Genomic DNA, 19,462 nt, shown 5'->3' with positions numbered 1-19,462 from the left:
TATATATATATACGTGTATACAAGATTCATGTATGATGTGTATGTATGTGTATCCGTGTATGTATATGTATGTGTATTTATGTATATGTCAATTAATCAAATTTTAACTATGTAATACTAAAATATTAGGCAGTGGGCGAGTGTTTCGCTAGCAACGTACGGGCAGGGCCTGGCTATTTGCGCTCGCTCCAGCTACTGCCTCCGCCACTCTGTCGCTACAGGCGCAGGGCGCAGGGCGCGCTAAGAGAGGCTCTGGCATATCTGCTATCACATGCCACCGCCTCAACGGACCAACGTTGTTGGTTGTCTGATTAGCTTGAGCGTGCCAGCGCAGGGGACTCTATTCTGGCAACAACGACCTGGCCAGCCCGGATGGCGTACAGCGCAGCGCAGTAGGACTGATATCCAGTATGTAGGTAGGTAGGTAAAGTAGTAGTAGTAGTAGTAGTAGAAGTAGTAGTAGTAGTAGATGCCGATTTGGCCCGGACTTGGCCCTTCACACGCGATTGACGGACGGACGGACGGACGGATAGAGGCACGGCGTCGCGGCCAGCGCAGACAATGCAAACCAGTGCACCACCGAACAAAGAGCGGCGGCGGGCACCCCCGATATGCTTTGCATTACCCAGCGTGGGCCTGCGCGCAATGTGCCTCTGCAATACAAACAAAGATCCAACCGCGTTAGCTGTATAGGTACTTCCAACCATCCTCCTGTTTCAATATGCTTTTTTTGCTTTCTTTTGCCCTATTCCTTTCCTACATTCTCTTGCTGACTTTAAACTTACAGCGCATTAAAATTGTAATGTCCCGTTTTATAGAAAGTAATCTAAAACTTGTATGGTGCAATCGATAACGTTGTAAATAATGTATTCAACAAATGAAATATAAATGAAATTAAGCCAAGATTAGTTCTTATATAATAAAACTTGGACAGAAATGTTTGGTTTCTGTTATTTATATACATGTTATACATATATAAAACTTAATGTCATTAGGTGCTTTATAAGATTATTAACTTATGTCATATATTCCAACTTCATATATTCCAACTATAGCACAAAATTATACTTTTAAGATCCTCACGATTTAAAAAATGTTTGTATGCAACTATTTGTATCTTTCAACTTTTAACGGAACATTACATTGCAGTCAAGATTTGTTAAATTTTCGGTTAGAATAGAGCATTGTAAAAAAGAGAAAAAAAATTTGATAATTTCGGGGAAAAATTAATACCGTGAATATTAACCAGTTTGTTTTCCATGTTGCAGGAAAAATTGACTCATAATACACGACATCGTTGCGTTGAATAATCGAAAAATTCGAATGACTCACCAAGACCACGTGCAGCAACGTCTGTAGCAACAAGGATTGGTGCTTTTCCTGATCTGAAATCTACAAATCAGATATGATTATATACCTGCACGCTCATTAAATTTTGTATAACTAAAAAAAATTCTCAGTAAAAAATATTTAATTTTTGTAATACCTTGTAAAACCCAATCTCGTTCTTGCTGCGTCTTGTCGCCGTGAATACAAACCGCTGGCCATCCATCGCGTTTCATTTTTCTCGTAATTTCATCCACTCTACGCTTTGTTTCGATAAATACTATAGTTTTATTCTCACTTTCTGCCATTATCTCCTTCAATAGAGTACTTAATCTATAAAAATGTGACGTGATAGCTTTTTCTTTAGCAGTAATAGTCCTAATTCGGTAGTTAACTGCTAATTATTGCTAAAAACGGCTAGTAATAACTAAGCAAGCCAGAACCACTCGAAACTCTTATACTCACTTATTCTCTTTTTCATAATCCTGACATACATCAATTATTTGCAATATATTATGATTTGCTGAAAGTTGTAATGAACCAACATTGATTTGAGCATAATCTTTAAGAAAATCTTCGGCTAAATTTTTTACTTCTTTAGGCCACGTAGCTGACCACATTAATGTCTGCCTGTCTGGTCTAATTTGTTCTATGATTTTTCTAATTTGTGGCTCAAATCCCATATCCAACATTCTGTCAGCTTCGTCTAATACCAAATATGTACATCTTTTCAGATTTGTCTTGCCGGACTCAAGAAAATCCAGTAATCTACCAGGTGTAGCTATGACTATTTCTACACCTCCGTCCAGATCTCTGGCTTGAGCACCTTTCGGCGCTCCACCGTATAGGCAAGTGTTCCTAATTCCCGATGAATGTCCAAAATCATCAGCGACTTGTTGAATCTGTTGGGCAAGCTCTCGTGTAGGCGCCAATACTAAAGCAATAGGTCCATCTTTACGACTTAATTTCGGTTGGCTGTTGATGTGAACTATCGCAGGCAGTATATAAGATAATGTTTTCCCAGATCCTGTAGATGCAATGCCTACCATGTCCCGTCCGCTTAGTGCGATCGGCCATCCTTGTGCTTGGATCGATGTAGGTTCACTAAAACCTTGTCTTCTATAAGACAAAACATAAACAGCTCAGAATTGTGATTATAAAATTATAAAATTAATAAATAGAGGTGGCTTAAAATTATGAGATTATAAGATGGATAAATAGAGATAGTTTAGAATTGTAATTAGAAATTATTAGTTAAATGGAGATACTTAAAATTTTGATCATAAATTATAAGATGGATAAATGGAAATAGGTTATAAAAAGGGAGACTCCAAAGCGACCCTCACCGATTTCAATAAAACTTGTCAGGATTGTAGAGTGTGTTCTCCTAAATAAAAATCATCCCCCAATTGGACATAAACGGTCTATTGTTTCCAAGATATTTCAATATTAAAATTGATGCATTTGAACAGCATTTCCTTTAGTATTTATTAGAACTTTTATACTCGAATATTTGTAACGTAGTGGATATGATAACAATTTCTCTATGTAGCACAGAAATTTGCAACAATATCGCTGCAAAATCTTTGCAATGTTGCAACAGTGTTATTGCAACTTTTGTACAATATTGCAGAGATTTTGCAGTGATATTGCTGTAAATTCTATGCTGTATGAGATTATCATATTCATTATTCTGCCAAGGTTTATTGAAATCTGTGAGCGTCACTCTGAAGTCTCCTCTTATTATAGAATCATGATCCTAAATTATAATATAGATAAATGGAGATAACTTAGATTTATTAACACAAATTACAAGATTTCAAAACTTATCTTTCATAACATTCATTACTTACTTGATCTCTCTTAGAACATAATCTGGGAAACCCGCCTCGTCAAAGTCAAAAACAGGATTCGGAATGTTTTTGCCTCTAAGAGTGATTTCCTTCTCGGCTCTGTATTGTTCCACGATCCGGGGATCTCGATTTTGCACTGCGTTGTGAGGAACATAGAAATCCTTCTTGAAGGGCTCCAGTCGGTTGAGATCCCATCGTGGTTTCCTTAAATTCGCGCCTGGTTGTCCACGACTGTTGCGACTACTAGAGGGTCTGTCTCGTCCACCGCTGCCACCCCAGCTCCTCCTGTCACGTGGAGATCTACTCCGCGAACGAGTGCGTGATCTGCGTCGTCTGTCCCTTTCACGACTGCGACTGAAATAAGTTGCATGTATGATTAGATATTAAAGTTCCAATTTAGAGAAATCATAGTACAATATAAAATATATATTTTATATAAATACATATATAAAACATGGAAAGACCTCAATTACACACATCGCATGTTGCACACATACACGCTAATTTAAAAATAAAATATTGTCATTGATAAAGTAATGAAAAATTACTAGGCATCAGCTGATATGAATAGTGTGTGCAATCGAGATTGTAGGCAAACGGGATCCTCTTTAAAATATATATTTTTTTATACAAAGTGAGAGAAATTTATTTGATCAAAAAGTCAAGACATTTATTTGTAACTCATATGTATAGATTATATATATCAAACATAATCATTATACAGAACGTTTGTATTACATGAGAAATTACAAAAATATCAAAAAAAATTTGATTTTTGTTGGTAGAAAGAAGGTAAGCTTTTGATGCCGCAAAAAGTTTCCATCGACGGATATAATAGTGCTCCCAACAATCCCTTCATTTCATTTCACGTATACAAATGCCGTATTATCGGTGTTACTTACCTCCTATAGCGGCCCATATTTACACTTTTCGCGTAAACGACTTCGTTTGTTTATTGTTAAATAATGTCACTCGAGAACAAACGGCCCGCGGTAACTCACATACGGAACGTCAGACAACGCGACTCCAAACCGAATCCGAGGCTGAGTGACGCATAGAGAAAAAAAAAGTGGCGCCATTAAAGTAGCAATGATGTAGATGCGCCGGTCCACATTAAAACTGTATGTTCATGCGATTTGATAAAAACAAGCCGAGAAAAATTCTCTACAGAGCTATTTCTCCGATTATGTTTGTCCGAAAAATTGTTTTTCTCAATCATCTTCACACCATTTGTGATTTACCTACAGTTGGATACTTATGTACTCGATTTCTAGCTGCATGTCACAAAGGAACTACATCTGTTCGAAGTGCACTCGGTTGTTTTTTCTTGAAGTCCTCGTTGAACCACTCGATAAATTTTGTTTATTTTTATACATCTAAATGAGAATCACAGCGATTTCCATTTTTTTTAAATAGTTGTAATGTCCATTGTACTCAGTATCTTTACATTTTCTTTTTTCAATAGCCGAATATAGTCTTTCATCTTGTTCTAAGTGTAAAGATTTCGAGGGCTTTCAAACAACATGAATAAATCTCTCTTGACTATGTCTATTTCTGCTATGCGGAAAGTGTTGCCGTGTTTTATGTACGGAACCATAGACTAGTTTCAAGATCGCCTTGAAGAATAGTCTATAAATACTGGCCATAAAGATGTAATGTTTTTACATGATGACATCAAACAAGATAGTGGAATGTTATTATCATAATACCAGTATTTTTCACAGCTTTTTTTGCTTTTAAGTTTCGTTCAGCCAGAGGAAGCTTAAAATTCTATGACGCTTGCAAACCTTTTTAATGAATTGTTCCTCTTCTGTAATTTTTTTACTTCATCAATCATTACGGAACTCTCGGTTCAGAATCCTTTGAGTAGTCTCCATATAATTTCTGCATTATCCATCAAACTCTTACATATTTTTTTCTATTTTCTACACATAATATTAGCGTTACATTATTTACAAAATAAAGAAATATTAGTAATACTCATCACATTCTGGATAAAAAAAATTTTTGTCAATATAAATTCTATTATATCCTTCTATACAAAGATGATAATATTTCGTTTTGGGAACAAATTGTTTCGCACACGCTATATATAAGTATAGAATTTTAATAGTTTTCTACAAAAAATATACAATATAACATAATAAACATCAATAATGACATAATAAAAATATTTTTTATATCTTTATTAATATTATTTATTTAAATATACTTATCTCGTTTGTATTTTCTGTCAAAAATTTATCAGCCATTATATTTCAAATACTTATTCACAATTAAAAATTATACGGTTATAATCTTGTGTCAATAAATTACGAAAATTAATGAAATAAGGGTAAAACGCCAGCTTTCATTAGATGCGTGAAATAAAAAACAGACTGATTACATTCACATGCAAGCGTCAAGCAGCGAAAGCAGCAACTAATCAGCTGGACGATACGGGCAATGGTGTAAAAATATTTTTTACGCCATTGTAAAAATCGCCTTATTAAAAGACAAAAAAGTGTGACAAAAGTGTGATTAACGCTGCAAATACTTCATTGACCAATTAGAAGAAAGAATTTTTCGAATTGACCATCAAGGAATGCTTCAAAGCATTTGTAGCGTGAAATGAATCATTCCCTAAAATCTAGACGATCTGTCTGGTCTGAGATCTCGGACAAAGAAAAAATTAACAAATCACATTTAAAACAATTTGATCATATGATTATTGCGATTGGTCAATTTTTTCTTCATTCGAAATCTTGGACCGATTTCTAGATTGTGAACATCAAGCTTAACGCCGGCGTCCCATGAACGAAAATTATAGCGGAACAGCAAGACCAATTACAATCGCAGGAAAGAAAGCAGAGTAATGACTGCAGAGTTGTGATCGGTCGCGCTGATCCGTTCCGCTGTAAATTTCCGCTCCATGGGACGCCAGCCTAAATTTCCAAGAGTACAGTTGAGTCGAAGTGGGAAAATTGACTAATCACAGTCGAGTATTTCCCTCTCATTTGACGATAAAAAGGGAATACTCGAAAATGATTGGTCAATTTTTACAGATTATGGAATACGGTTACAACTAATATAAACGTTCCCAATTTTGGGGCACTATTCTTGAACAAATATCGCATACAAAAATAATAATTTACAATCGACCGATCACAATCGAGAAATTGTCATTTTCGTATGCGAAAATGATTTATATGTTCAAGAATAGAGCCCCTGAGTTTGATTCCGACTTTAGTGCAAAAAGTGCAAAAACGTAAACAGACCTCTTGACGAATGATTAGTCATCGCATTACGACATGCACCAATCGAGATCGACCGTCCAAATGATATACATTTACCGACCGAGTCGAGCGACTGCATTAGTGAGCAATGGTAACGCAGGTATGCGCCTGCGCATCTGAAGCATGAGCTTCAGAAACATATCGGCGGCGCATGCACGCATACACGGTCATGGGTCATGGGCATGATGGATGGGCACCCCCACAGATATCGTAGAGCTGCGAACGAGGAAGGGATTCTCCGCTAACCAGTGAACCATTTTTCTGTCGTCAAACGGATCAAGCTTTTTGTGAGACTTGGATCGATCACAAAAAGCGGGATTCGCTTTTCGCATAGGAATTGGCCTGACGAGGAGCCGGCACATCATTTTTTCCACGAAGCTACGTCTCCCCGAAAATCGTAAGTGCGAAGGATGCGTGTTTGTTCCCCCGGTGACTTTGGGCCCGCCGAGATCGAATCGCCGCGGTGTAGCGGACGATAACGTATATATGCATATGTACGCATACATACGCGTGGCAACCGGTCGGCGTCGGCGGCGGCTGTTTTTCTGAAAATCTTGCCATCGTCAACGCTACCGAGAATTGCGAGACAACGCTGCGTTCACGTTCTACATGCATACCACGCGCGACGACACCCCGTCCCCGGCGTGTCCCACGCATATTTCCGTTACGGTCAATCGATGAGTTTTATAACAATCATGGCGGCCATGCCGGTCTCCTTCGCGGTCTCGAAACATCGTTGACCGCATCGACAAAACATGATTCTGACACGTTTTACACGCGCACGCCGCATGCCGACTCTTTCATTCGCCGGGATAACCGACCGCGAATTAATGACGATGTATTAATTGTCGCATCATGGCGACCGGAAATCCAGAGTAAATCCGGAGTAATCATCGCGATTTCGATATTTATAGCGAGATAGAAGAGGACAAAATCGTAAAGGGCGCACGAGGACGCTAATTGACTCCTACATGCATCGTCGTTGTTCGCTAAGATGAATACAGATGTAAGGACATGAGATATGTTTTGTTTTAAAACTCCTAAATGTTATTTTTGTGTTGCCTGTTTCTGTCAATAACTCTTCATTTTTTCTCTCTAATTCTAAGAATTAGAGAAATATATAAAGTCAGTTAAATCAAGATTCAAATTAATCCATTGGTAGAAACAAATATTATGTATGTCTTTCAACAAGCGACACAAATGACAATGTGACACAATGGATCATTATATCCTTGTTGTTTGCTAATGTTAAACAAAGATGACATGATCACTGTGTCACACTGTGTTGCTTGTTGGAAAGCATACTTGCTAGGTAAATAGAATGATGAGAGGGGGAATGTTATTAAATTCTATTTTTTACATCGTGACTTGAACCTTGTGTATCATCAGTTACTTTGACTTTGAAGAAAGGTTATGGTTTCATAACATGTGATTTTCAGAACACAACAATGGAGGAAATGCATCAACCACCGCAGGTCGGGCCTACTAACATGATGCCTGGTGTGGGTGGCGTTCCTAATCATTCTAATAATGTCAATCGTCGTAATAGAGTTCGTGTAACATTACATGCTATGATGTTAGAGAAACTTCCATTACACGAGGCGGCACGTTTGGAAATGAAGTCGTTACCCAGCAAAACACCTGTCTCTGTTCTTCAGGAATTGCTTTCCCGTAGAGGCACAATACCTAAGTATGAACTCGTCCAAATCGAGGGAGCTATTCACGAGCCTACGTTTCGATATAGAGTCACTGTTACCGACGTCGTTGGTTTGTATAAATTCATTGTGCATGTATTGTCATGCATAACAATGTACTGTTGATTGATAAGTACATAACTATTCAGAAACAGACCCAATTGTTTCAGCAATGGGGACCGGCAGGTCCAAGAAAGAAGCTAAACATGCTGCTGCAAAAGCTGTATTGGATAAATTAATTGGAGTGAACACCGATGGTGTAGAATCGCCAATTCCAAATAGTTTACCCGAGTAAGCATGAATTGCGCTTATATCATATTTATCCTTCCTGCAATCTGAATCTTTTTTGAGATTGGTGAAATTTCATTTTCCTCTGAAATAAAGGAGAGCAAAATCTAGTTTCCTTATTGCTAAATTATATATTTTTATTCTCCTTGTTTAAATTTTGAGTTTTGTTTTAAGTAAAGATTTTCAGTAAAAATTTTAAAATTTGAGTTAAAATACACAAACACACACTCAGATGGAATATAAATAAAAATATGATTACAGGATAATTCAATTGTAAGAGTATATGCAGGATAAAATAATTTTATGTATATTTTTATGTAGCTCACAAAATTTACAAGAACTGCAGACATATGGAGAGGAAAAAATAGTAAACAATCCAATTGGAGCCTTACAAGAAATGTGTATGTCGCGCCACTGGCCACCTCCAAAATATTCGATGGAGGGTGAAGAGGGCTTACCTCATGAGCGACAATTTACTATTGTTTGTTCAATCCTAAAATATCGCGAAGTTGGTCAAGGCAAAAGTAAAAAAGTCGCTAAGAGACATGCCGCTCATAAAATGTGGCAAGCTTTACACGAAATGAATAACCAAGCTCCCAGCGTAGATGAAGATGAGGTAAGAATGTTTTCGTTTTTGTTAATTATTGTATCAAATAATAAAAATTATCTATTCTTATATATCGCTGCAAGAATAGATAATTTAATCTATTATTAGTCCCTATTCATTACTATTTTAATATTTGAATATTTCAATCTCTCTTGCATTTTACCTTACTCCATTGAATAAAGTTATTTTAAAAATATCTTTCATTGCCCTTTAAAATCTAGAAAAATTTTAAATAAATGAAAAAAAAGAGAAAACAGCTAAGACATAATTAGAAGGATAAAACTTCTGCAAACTTCTGCTGGCTGTCAGACATGATCACAAGAGTTAAGAAGTGTGAATGATCAATGATTTATTTTAAATTGGATGTGTTTGTATGCGTATGTGCATATGTGCATATGATGAGTGTGTGTATTTAGAGAAGTGGAAGTGATTTTGGCTTTAATGCCACTTTATAGGTCTGTTCTTTATAGCTGAATATACTCTTACTTAAAATGAAATAGATATATATTTGAAATTTAATAAAAATGACAAATACACTGAAACTTCGTAATAGCGTGCGGTTTGGGAATGTGAACGCTATAACGAGATCGCCCCTACTTAAAAATAATGAAGTGGTTATTGCTATTTCCCACTCAAGCTATTCTTATCGCAGAAGGGATTTTTCGCGCTACTTCATGATTCGCTATTACGAGATGTTGTATTCTCGTGTTGAAAGTTTTGCAAACCAGTTCAGTGACAAAGAACAAGCCTTATGTAATAAAAGCTATCTTTCCGATCTGTTTAAATCTATAACGGACCATTGTTTGGACAATTTCGCATTTCAATGTAACTTTTGTATAGCTTTGTGTATTTTATTTTTTGAGAGTATAATTACGCTTGGATCATATCCACTTCATTTAAGTTTTTATATAAATGTGAAGTAGCTGTTAAAGCTTTTACAACGTAGGTGCTTACAAGAAATTTTACATGTATATTAATTGTCCATTATAGATTGTGCAAAGAAACGCAAATGTGAACGCCCGTTATGCCGATCTGAAAGGTAGCAAAATTTCAACACTGACAACAATACATAGTATCCAAGTTTCAAAATTTCACAAGAGTCTCAAGTCGTCCACAGGTGTTAAGCTTTTCCAACTACAGGTTTGTATCCAAATGCCGAAGAATAGAAGAATGTACATTGTTGTTCTCTTGTTTACTATCAAGCCAGAAAAAAATTATTTGTTTATCCCTATGATATCGACTTAAATTGCAATCGATTGCGTAAGTTATTCTAATTGCAGAACTTTATTGCAGAACACTTGTTTCAACGATGGGGATGTAAATTTGGTACAATTTTTACAAGAAATTGCGTCAGAGCAGCAGTTTGAAGTAACTTATGTTGATATTGAAGAGAAATCTATCAGTGGTAAGTTTATCAATGATATATAATATGAAAAACGACTTTATTTATATATAAATTACTTTATAAATACATCCATAAATTACTTTATGGATTTATGAGGTTTTAGAAATAACTGCACAGAAAAAAATCATACATATTTTTTTTTATTGTATTATTTATTATCCAGTAAGTACAATATCAACAGGTACATCATTCTCATTAACAGGAACGTCTTCTTGTATTTGTTCTTTAAATCCTACCGCAATCAAATATGGCTTTATGTCTTTTTGAAAACATCTTTTTAAGTATTTATCATAATAACCCATTCCATGTCCCAAACGTTTTCCTAATCAGTAATAAAGACAATACAGTTGCATGCAGGATTACAAAATGATGTTATATTTATTGAATAAAACTCACCATTCACCGTGAAAGCAACACCTGGTAAAATTACTAAATCTAATCCACCTGTAATAAAGAATTAATATTGTTAAATAAGTAATATCATTAAAATTAGTAAACAATGAATTTTACAAAATTTATCAGAAAATGTATTTTTTTATTATTATTTGATTTATCATAGAATTCACCTGTTTCTAATGCGTTTTCTTGACTTTCAGTAATGCTTGGTTGTTTAATGTTCCATTTTGTTAGTGGCAATGTTTCATAATCCTCCATCGACTTTAGTTTTATCATTTCCATAGTTTTTCCATGATATTGCGGTATAAATACTTCTTTTTCCATATTAAATATATGTTTCAAGATGGGCAAAGTGTCGATTTCATCTTTAGTACTCAAATACAAAGAAATTCTCTTGCTATTTTGATATTGTTTTAACTGGCATAGCTGCAAATAATAATATTGCAAATATATTGCGCAAAAATCATTGCACATGCTCAGAACATAACCTCTTCAATGAGCCAAGAGCCTCTAGTTCTTGGAGATTATCGATGTATTTATTTTTCTCAGATTCACCTTTTTAAACACATTTATAGATTGCTTCTTTCTTTCTTCTAGACTAATATTTTTAAGAATATTCTTAATTTCTTGTCTCAAAGCTTTCTTAGTTGATGTTAAAGCTGCCATATTGTAGATTATTGTTTTCTTATTGATCACTTCTGCTGTTGTACTATTGTAACATTTTTTTTTTTTTTAAGTATATCTGTGTTCAACTTTACTAAGCACAATTTTATCTGAGTTTAGCAATGCTTACATGATATCTATGTCTTTTTTTTTTATTATCTCTTGGTGTCATGTTATCATGAATTATGATGTAAATGTTGATCAAAATTGCCCAATTTTAATTGTACATGTTGAAAAATAAAAATTATTTGTGAACATTGCAACATAGAAATAATCTAATCATTATGATATTCTAGGTAAATTCCAGTGCCTTGTGCAACTGTCTACCCTGCCAGTGGCAGTTTGCTATGGTTGCGGCGCGACTAGTAAAGATGCTCAAGCCAGTGCTGCTCAAAATGCCCTGGAATATCTGAAAATCATGACCAAGAAGTGAGCCAGCGCTTTGCTCCTGCCAGTCACTATCACCTGCAAGCCCCATCTGGCATCTAATAATCAGAATAATAATGCAAACATCAAAGTATTATCAGCCAAAAATCAGATTTTCGATAAAGGAAAAAGTGGTCAGAATTATATGGGAAATAAAACTAGAACATCCAAGTTATCTGTTAAGATAACGAACACCACAGTGGGCAACAAAAATGCTGCTTTGCACACCATTGCGTCTGGTAAAATTAACTCGTCGATGAAAAAGCATAATGGTAATAATGATACTCCGAAGTCTTCGAGCGAATCGCACAACACGACGAAATCGATCGCCGCAAAACAATCCAGCAGTTCCACATATAGTAGCGTACGGCCTGTCAGTACCTGTATAAGCAACACTGTGCACGAAAACGCGATAAAAAATCCAAGAGATTATACCGCACCAAAGAAATTTCCAAATGAAACTGATTCAAATATCAAGAATTATTCCATTCAATCAGATTACAAGGAATCGATGTCTGTGATCAGTCCAGATTACAAGAACACCAGCATTGCTGGATCAATGACGGCCAATCTGCCGTTAAGATTCACTATGCAACAATCATCGACAGTGACGCCGGTTATACACAGAGAGACCTACACACCGTCCAGTACATATAGTTCGCAGTCTGGTTCCTGTCAGAGGAACGACAACAGCGCGTTTGCGATTGCACGTAAAGCATTGGAACAACAGCAGAGCTCGATGCCGAAAATGGCACCGATCAATTTTCCGCCATTGCGCGCTCCGCAGAGCATCGTTAACGTGCGACACCCGTTATTAACGGATGCACGTATCAAGCACGGTAACGAAACGATCGGTGGCGTCGCTGACGGTGGTGGCAAATCCAAGCTTAATATCATCGGTTCGTTACAGGGCGGTGGTATAAAAGATCTAAGCGATCATACAGGTCGTTCGCAGACTACGTTCCACGGATATGACACCTCACAGATTGCTCCCGGCATACCAAGCGTGCAGAATCTAAGCAGTGCGGTGACGGCTAACATCTCACCATATCCAAGACCAGAACCCTTTCCACAACCAACAGTTGCAAACGTGCTGTTCTCCGATACCGCTGCGCAGTTTCCACAGTCACCGCCATTTAACACCACCCAGATTGGCCAGCTGAATCAGTATCAGACTTATGACCCGGGAAGTTATCCCACTACACCGGTCAACGTCAATCCGGTGATCCCGCAGTTCTCCGCGGAGAGTTCCATTCCATATCCGCAGTACGAGAATCCGCCGCAATTCGTGCAACCAAGTCATTATCCAACTGCTGACATAACCAGCAGTCAGTACCAGTATCAGGCGGCGGCAGCAGCAGCAGCGAGTGTAGGTCAAATACAGGACTCATCCATATTTATCCAGAGTCTTCAGAGTACAATTGCGGTGACTGATCAGTACGCTACGCCGAATTACGCCAGGACTGTCAGGACGGAGCTGATAACACGGTTGAGAAGACCACCGCGATTCAACAAGTAACACCGTCGGATCTTTATTTTAGATTTTTTTTTTTTTAGATACTACATCGCGAAACTTGGGAACAAATGTGGTCGCACTTCCTTACATTATGATTCGTGGATGCTGGATAGAGTTTGTAAGATAGTTTGTAAGATACTCGTCTCTATTTATCCATTCTTTAACGTAGAAATTATTCGTTGACCCTGAGAGAGACGAGTTGATGCGAGTCACCAATTATTTATCGTTGTGTCGAGCGTTTCGCAGATATTTCGCGTGTACGCGAAGTTTGTCAGATTACCTTACTCGCACTTGTAAAGGATATGGTAAAACTTATTTCAATTTATGATCCAGTTTGAAATAAATTTTAGCCAATCTGAGTCAGAGACGCGATCGTCCGAGCGGGCAGACGATACTTTGGCAAATTTACGCAAACACGGTATACGGCCAATGTTCTCGCCCAATGTTGGCACGTAACATTTTAAAGGATGCATTTTACTGTAAGTGTGGAAAAGCAGGATGATTTTGGCTTGTTTTCGTCATACGAACGACACGGCAGGGCATAGTGAGTTGAGCTCAACTGTAATTTTACGATGTAATGTATTCTATAGCGTGAATCTGCAAGGATGGAATGATATACAAGGATACACGCTATTTATGAAGTACCTAAATCACGACCGCTGTACGCGATGGGGACGGTGGCGTCACGTGTTGATTGAATTAGCTTTTCCGAACGCGCACGAATCCCGGAAAAGATAGGAGTATTCGAGCATGGAGAACGGAACGGCACTTCAACAGAAAGAGGAATAAAAAGAAAGAGAATAGAGAGAGGAATATTGCCCCGCGAGGTACAGGCGAGGTAGAATTCTTCTCTTCTCAATTATCATGTAAGTTCTAGTTTTAATGAATGATATTCTACAAGCTATACTTTGCATAGAATTAGTGGAAGTTTTCCAATACTTACATAATACTTAGCTTATCGCTACGTTTTTAATGTGCTTCACTATTTGTATATGGGGTGGTGGTGTAATGATGTCTGAGATGAGTGCGCGTAAGAAAGAGATTATATGAATTTAGGGAAGAGAGGGATGAAGAAATCGTGAACGAGGCAGAATCGTGTAGCGATTTTTATTATCACGTGTAGAGCGACGCATATCGTTCAAATTTTGCTCCCATTTACCGCGAAACATTACATCTCCACTAAGCGTATGCACAGTGCAAAAAGATTTTAAAAAAATAAAAAAAAAACAAAAAAAAAGTAGCTTTGCGCGGCGATCCGAGTAGCTAATAACGCGTGATCGCGGATATAAGAAAATATAATCTTTCAGTGGTGTATGTTTTTTCCTTTAGTATAGGTAGCTCATAAACTCATAAGCATCACATATTAATACGCGTGTAAGGATTAATCGTTAAGGATTCTTCATTAAAGTACGCATGTCGAGTCTAAGATATAGGTCGAATGTGTATCGAATTTCGGATTTTGCCTACGTACCAATTGACGTATCACCGGATGAGACTTTTTATACTAAATGAAAAAGAATAACATCGCAAATATACAGCAGAACATACGCGAAGCGCGTCAGGCGGCGGGACGGCTCGATCGAGAAAGCCATACGGAACTTCCGATCCAGTCGTCGGGTGTTGCATTTCACGGATCGTGACATATCTCTTTGGTCCGTCGAATAAATTTAGAAACGCGGAGATCTCTGCAAGTTCGATTTCGTCGCGTTTCTAGATTCGTTAGACTTGAACTTCGAAATTTATTTAAAATTCAATTCAGTCCTAATTCTGATTCATCGTATTTTCTTATGTATGTATGATATCCTAGAAAGCGGAAGTATAAGGGATACGTTGATCGGAATTAGCTAATGACTGTAGATTGATTCTCAAGGAATAATTTAGTTAGGCAAATGCATTTGGTGTAGCACCAACGAACGGCATAATTCTTAATTTTCTTACGATCGGCATTTACTTTCTTTTTTTTTTTCTTGTTAAATTATACATATATCTGCGTGTGCATACGCCATTTTGAGTTGCGATGGTTCAGGAATTTTACGGTAAATCATCGTTGATAATCTGTAAGTAGTATATTCTTTTGTACATAATGCTGTGTAAAAGTGGCACAATAAAATAGTGAGCGAGCGAGAGAGAGAGAGAGAGAGAGAGAGAGAGAGAGAATGAAAGAGAGTGAGAGATTCGTTAGTATTATAAGCGTTAGGGCCGAGAGCAACGTCGATTAATACTGATTACAATTGTACATATTTGCTTTTCTAAAAAAAAAAAACATACAAGGAGAGAATTTTTGTAATTTTATCGAATCAATACTATACTATCATCATATACTAATATCATCAATAATCTATTAATCATCGCTATACTAAATCATAAATTTGTATGTAAAATATTCTTTTTAGGATATCTTTCATAATCTCCTTGAATCATTCATGGATCGATCGATATCCGAGATTGATCGGTAGTAATTGACGTTGCCAACATAATTGAACATTAGTTTCCCAGTGAAAGATTGATAAAAACCGGCGAAAAATTATAGCGAAATCGTGTATGCACATCTCCTTCAAAGATCGATCATAGCGCGTTTCTGTAATATTTTGATGCGCATATACAAGGACGTTCCATTTTACATACGATACACATAATGTATCATTTTATCTATGTTATATTCTAGAGCACTATAATATAGATATTCGCATTCGCCATTTTTAGTCCTTTCCCCACTCTTTGTTCTCTCTTCAATCTTCTGTCTTCTCTCTTCAATTTTCTTAATTTAGTGGTGGAGTGGAGAGAGAGTAAGGGATTGAGGAAAGAAGCAAGAGAGTGAGAAAAGGACTAAAAATGGCGGATGCGAATACGATTCAAGCGCGGCGAAGTAAAATTTTTCAGTGTATAGAATTCCTGAAGATAGATTGAGAGAGAGAGGGGAGGAGGGGGCGGGGAATAAATATATTTCCTCATAAATATATTTCACATATCTTTTCTATGGCAAAAGTAGCTGCTCTAATTTTACTTTTTTAAATAAAATTATTAATGAGCTCCTCCCTATTTAACTTATCGACCATTTCTCGATAAATGTACAATATGTCGCAATATGATTTAAACATTTTTGTTTCATTGTCGATCGAAGATAACGTTTTAAATGTCTTAAATAAGAAAATGATCTTTCATTCGAACAAGTTGATGTAGGAATCATTAAAAAAACGCGAATAAATTTTATGTACTCTAGTACAAGATCTCTGATCTCGGGATTGTCTTGTTAAAAATTGCACTACATTCTTGAAGCAATGCAGTGGCACTTTTTGTATGTTTGTAATTTTTAAAAACATCTCGCGATGTAATTTAAGCTTTTTGTTTTCATCAAGACAATTTTCTGATTTTCTGATTCTTTCGCGTCAGATTTCGATGTCAAATTATAAAAGTTATTTCTTGGACTGTAACATTTTGCCTATCGTAAAATTTTCAAATGAATTTAAAAGCATCATAGTTTCTGAATTGAATCGATCATTTATTGACATCATGACATGCGTCTAATGTGCAATGGATATAAATCAGGTAGGTTGAAAAGATATGGCTGTTCAGGACAAAAGTTTGTCACCGACCAAATCATATAGATATGAAATTCAATGTATGGAATTTTATACATTGAATCATTCAGTGTATGATTGGAGTACTTCATACCAATCATACTGGAGTCGCTGCTCATGGATGTGAATATTATAGTGCCTTAATTGTTCACGGAATGTTACGCCCATTCTACATTTCTTCTTCTATATTCCCTGATTGGCTTTTAATAACCGATCTCTTTTATGAAGAACAAAGTGCTAGACTATTATAAAGATCCGTAAATCAAGCCAGAAACTTCTCGGGGAATTGAGACTCATTTTTGTTTTGTTCTTTTTCAATCATGGGAATTAATGTACCTTCTTCCAGAGTTAGCCAGTTCTCTTCGATCATTCTACAATTGCATAAGCGTTGTTGTTAGTGGTTGTAAAAATTGACCGTTAAATATGAGGAGAAATACGTTCGACTATGATTAATTTTTACGTTTACGTAATTATAGAATGGGCTCTAAACAAGAATAAAATGATGTATCATGTGCGTCATGCGTAAAATGAAACGCACCTAAGGTGTATACATGCCAGAATACAAAATCAGCGGAAATGGGAGAGATGAAGCGTCTTCCAATCAGGGTTGGTAAAAAAACATATTTTAAATGTGTTTTAAACAGTTTAAATCATACTTAATTGATGTTTTTAATATGTTTTAAATAAGTTTTTTTATAGTACTGTTTAAAAACATATTTAAGAAGAAACACAATATATATGTTTTATTTAAAAAAAAAAAAAAAAAAGAAAATCTTACTTAGTCTTTACCAACCTTGCTTCCAGTAAGGATACATGGAAAAGAAATGGTTTTACTGAAGTATCAAGAAATTTAGCTAGTTACAGAAATAATTTGTTGAGCCATCAAAATAATTACGTAAAATATTTAAACATTGATGATAGTGGTTCAAAAAGTATTAACATTTTAGCCACAAATTTTAGTATTCTACATAATTATACAATAAATAACGAAATAATGGCTATAAGAATCAGCGCAGGAGACGGTGTGCAAATCAACAAAGTCGATAAAATTTGCCTTTTAAAACGGTTAAAATTGTGCTTATAAAATTGCAATATACATCTCTATAATCTATTTCTAGATCCCATCAAGCCATTTTCGAATAACACCTTTAAAACGCTGTCATCATCTATCTTGTCTTCCTTTTATATTTTATGGCAGGAGCGATTTCCTCCTTAGCGAATTTAGCAACGTTTTTTTCCATTATAAGTTTATCATGCGTAAATTGCATCAAAGGGCCTAGATAGTAATTGAGTCTTGATGGATGTAAATATACTTTTCGCGTTCACGTTGACCTATTTCGGAAATGTATTGTTCACAGTTCGCAGACCAAGTTAATACTGACTTTATATGATGTAGCAAATTGTATTGAATATCGATTTTGTTGATTTGCGCACCGTCTCCTGCGCTGCTCCTATGGCCATTATTTTGTTATTTGTTGTTTTCTAGAGTCCTTTATTTATTTTATTTCTACATAATTATGTTGATGATCCAAACAAAATTCTTTTCAGATTTGTATCTAGCTAATTTTTTAGCTACTTTAGAACTATCCTTTCCATGCAACACACTTTATTCTTTAATTGAATTAAACAAGGTAATGATTGTGTTCAACAGAGAAAGCAACTATTGTAGAATTTTTCAATACAGTTGGTCCTACTTTGGTTCCTTATGAATATATCTAAACGTATAGACCAATCATATTGTATCTGTTACAATTATAATCTCTGTTACACGGCACTTTTAATAAAGTTTAATAACATCCATAATTATGAAATTGGCCAATCATAGCTATTCCTCGGAGGAATGGACTGTGATTGACCAGTTTCAGTTTAACTACGGATGTTATTAAACCCGATTAAGGATGTCGTGTAAATGTAATCATAGATTCACTGTATTCTTGCTGAAAAAACTCCTATGATTAATTTGCTTGATCAAGAAATCATAGAAACGCGTGAATCGAGCGATAAGGAGACAAGAGTGAAAGAATGGGGAGAAAACCGGTCCGAGCGAATACGAAGGTAGGAATCGCCTGTGATTCAGTGATTGCGAAAGAGTGCATGTTTCACATAACGTATATCTTTGGAAAATAGGCATTACTTACATGCAAAGTATAGAATGTGTATGTGCGTATAGACATACATTCGTTAGAGTGAGACGATGAAACATACGGTTTCTCGTCTCCCTTGCTTTCCGTACGGAAGATCCGTGCCATCGGCCGCTAATCCCGGTGCCTCGGAATCGAAAGTGCAGCCATGCTCTATTCCTGTATTTCGCAAGAACGGCGACGTACCATCGTCGTTTCGGTTCCGAGATGTTGCCGATTTAACTTCGAGATTTCCGCGAGTCGAAGCCAATTCCATTTCGAGAAACCGAACGACGCAACTTAATTGTCCCCGAC

General features: G+C 36.3%; 3 protein-coding genes across 7 annotated transcripts in view; 1 reads left to right on the top strand and 2 right to left on the bottom strand.

Moving 5' to 3' along the window:
• LOC108691604 (probable ATP-dependent RNA helicase DDX17) overlaps window positions 1-4,207 on the bottom strand; it is a 6,510-nt gene extending 2,303 nt beyond the window's left edge. For both annotated transcript variants that reach the window (XM_018199434.1, XM_018199436.1), the window contains exons 1-5: window positions 4,082-4,207; window positions 3,180-3,533; window positions 1,792-2,445; window positions 1,487-1,659; window positions 1,333-1,392 (exon numbers count right to left, since the gene is read on the bottom strand). In XM_018199434.1, coding sequence (XP_018054923.1) covers window positions 1,333-1,392; window positions 1,487-1,659; window positions 1,792-2,445; window positions 3,180-3,533; window positions 4,082-4,098 — 1,258 coding nt within the window. In that variant the 5' untranslated portion in view covers window positions 4,099-4,207. The remainder of the gene's footprint in view (window positions 1-1,332; window positions 1,393-1,486; window positions 1,660-1,791; window positions 2,446-3,179; window positions 3,534-4,081) is intronic.
• Window positions 4,208-6,637: 2,430 nt separating this feature from the next.
• LOC108691587 (RISC-loading complex subunit tarbp2-like) lies at window positions 6,638-11,956 on the top strand. Of its 4 annotated transcripts, XM_018199412.1 has the most exons (8): window positions 6,638-6,851; window positions 7,369-7,460; window positions 7,894-8,221; window positions 8,298-8,439; window positions 8,758-9,052; window positions 10,034-10,183; window positions 10,337-10,448; window positions 11,804-11,956. In XM_018199412.1, exons 2-8 carry the CDS (start codon window positions 7,449-7,451, stop codon window positions 11,938-11,940), a joined length of 1,176 nt encoding a protein of 391 aa, XP_018054901.1. In that variant the 5' UTR covers window positions 6,638-6,851; window positions 7,369-7,448; the 3' UTR covers window positions 11,941-11,956. The 4 variants fall into 4 exon arrangements, with proteins under 4 accessions (XP_018054901.1, XP_018054898.1, XP_018054897.1 ...); XM_018199409.1 differs by lacking the exon at window positions 10,034-10,183 and having other exon boundaries at window positions 8,304-8,439; XM_018199408.1 differs by lacking the exon at window positions 10,034-10,183.
• On the bottom strand, window positions 10,604-11,513 carry LOC108691588 (5-formyltetrahydrofolate cyclo-ligase). The gene is made up of 4 exons (XM_018199413.1): window positions 11,400-11,513; window positions 11,015-11,270; window positions 10,845-10,892; window positions 10,604-10,770 (listed from the first exon to the last, which is right to left on the bottom strand). Exons 1-4 carry the CDS (start codon window positions 11,508-11,510, stop codon window positions 10,604-10,606), a joined length of 582 nt encoding a protein of 193 aa, XP_018054902.1. The 5' UTR covers window positions 11,511-11,513.
• Window positions 11,957-19,462: the final 7,506 nt, after the last annotated feature.

Source organism: Atta colombica, unplaced genomic scaffold (genome assembly GCF_001594045.1).
Source record: "Atta colombica isolate Treedump-2 unplaced genomic scaffold, Acol1.0 scaffold47, whole genome shotgun sequence".
Classification (NCBI taxonomy): Eukaryota; Metazoa; Arthropoda; class Insecta; order Hymenoptera; family Formicidae; genus Atta; species Atta colombica.
The sequence above is the reverse complement of the archived record's forward strand: the minus strand, read 5'-3'. Positions and strand labels throughout refer to the sequence as shown.

Bases quoted from the DNA above. Each gene is read 5' to 3' on its own strand.
- LOC108691587 (XM_018199412.1), top strand. The intron at 8,222-8,297 runs GTTTGTATAAAT...ATAACTATTCAG, and splicing joins CACTGTTACCGACGTCGTTG to AAACAGACCCAATTGTTTCA. The intron at 10,184-10,336 runs GTTTGTATCCAA...ACTTTATTGCAG, and splicing joins TTAAGCTTTTCCAACTACAG to AACACTTGTTTCAACGATGG.
- LOC108691588 (XM_018199413.1), bottom strand. From the start codon at position 11,510: ATGGCAGCTTTAACATCAACTAAGAAAGCTTTGAGACAAGAAATTAAG. The intron at 11,271-11,399 runs GTGAATCTGAGA...TATTATTTGCAG, and splicing joins CTATAAATGTGTTTAAAAAG to CTATGCCAGTTAAAACAATA. The intron at 10,893-11,014 runs GTGAATTCTATG...TCTTTATTACAG, and splicing joins AGAAAACGCATTAGAAACAG to GTGGATTAGATTTAGTAATT.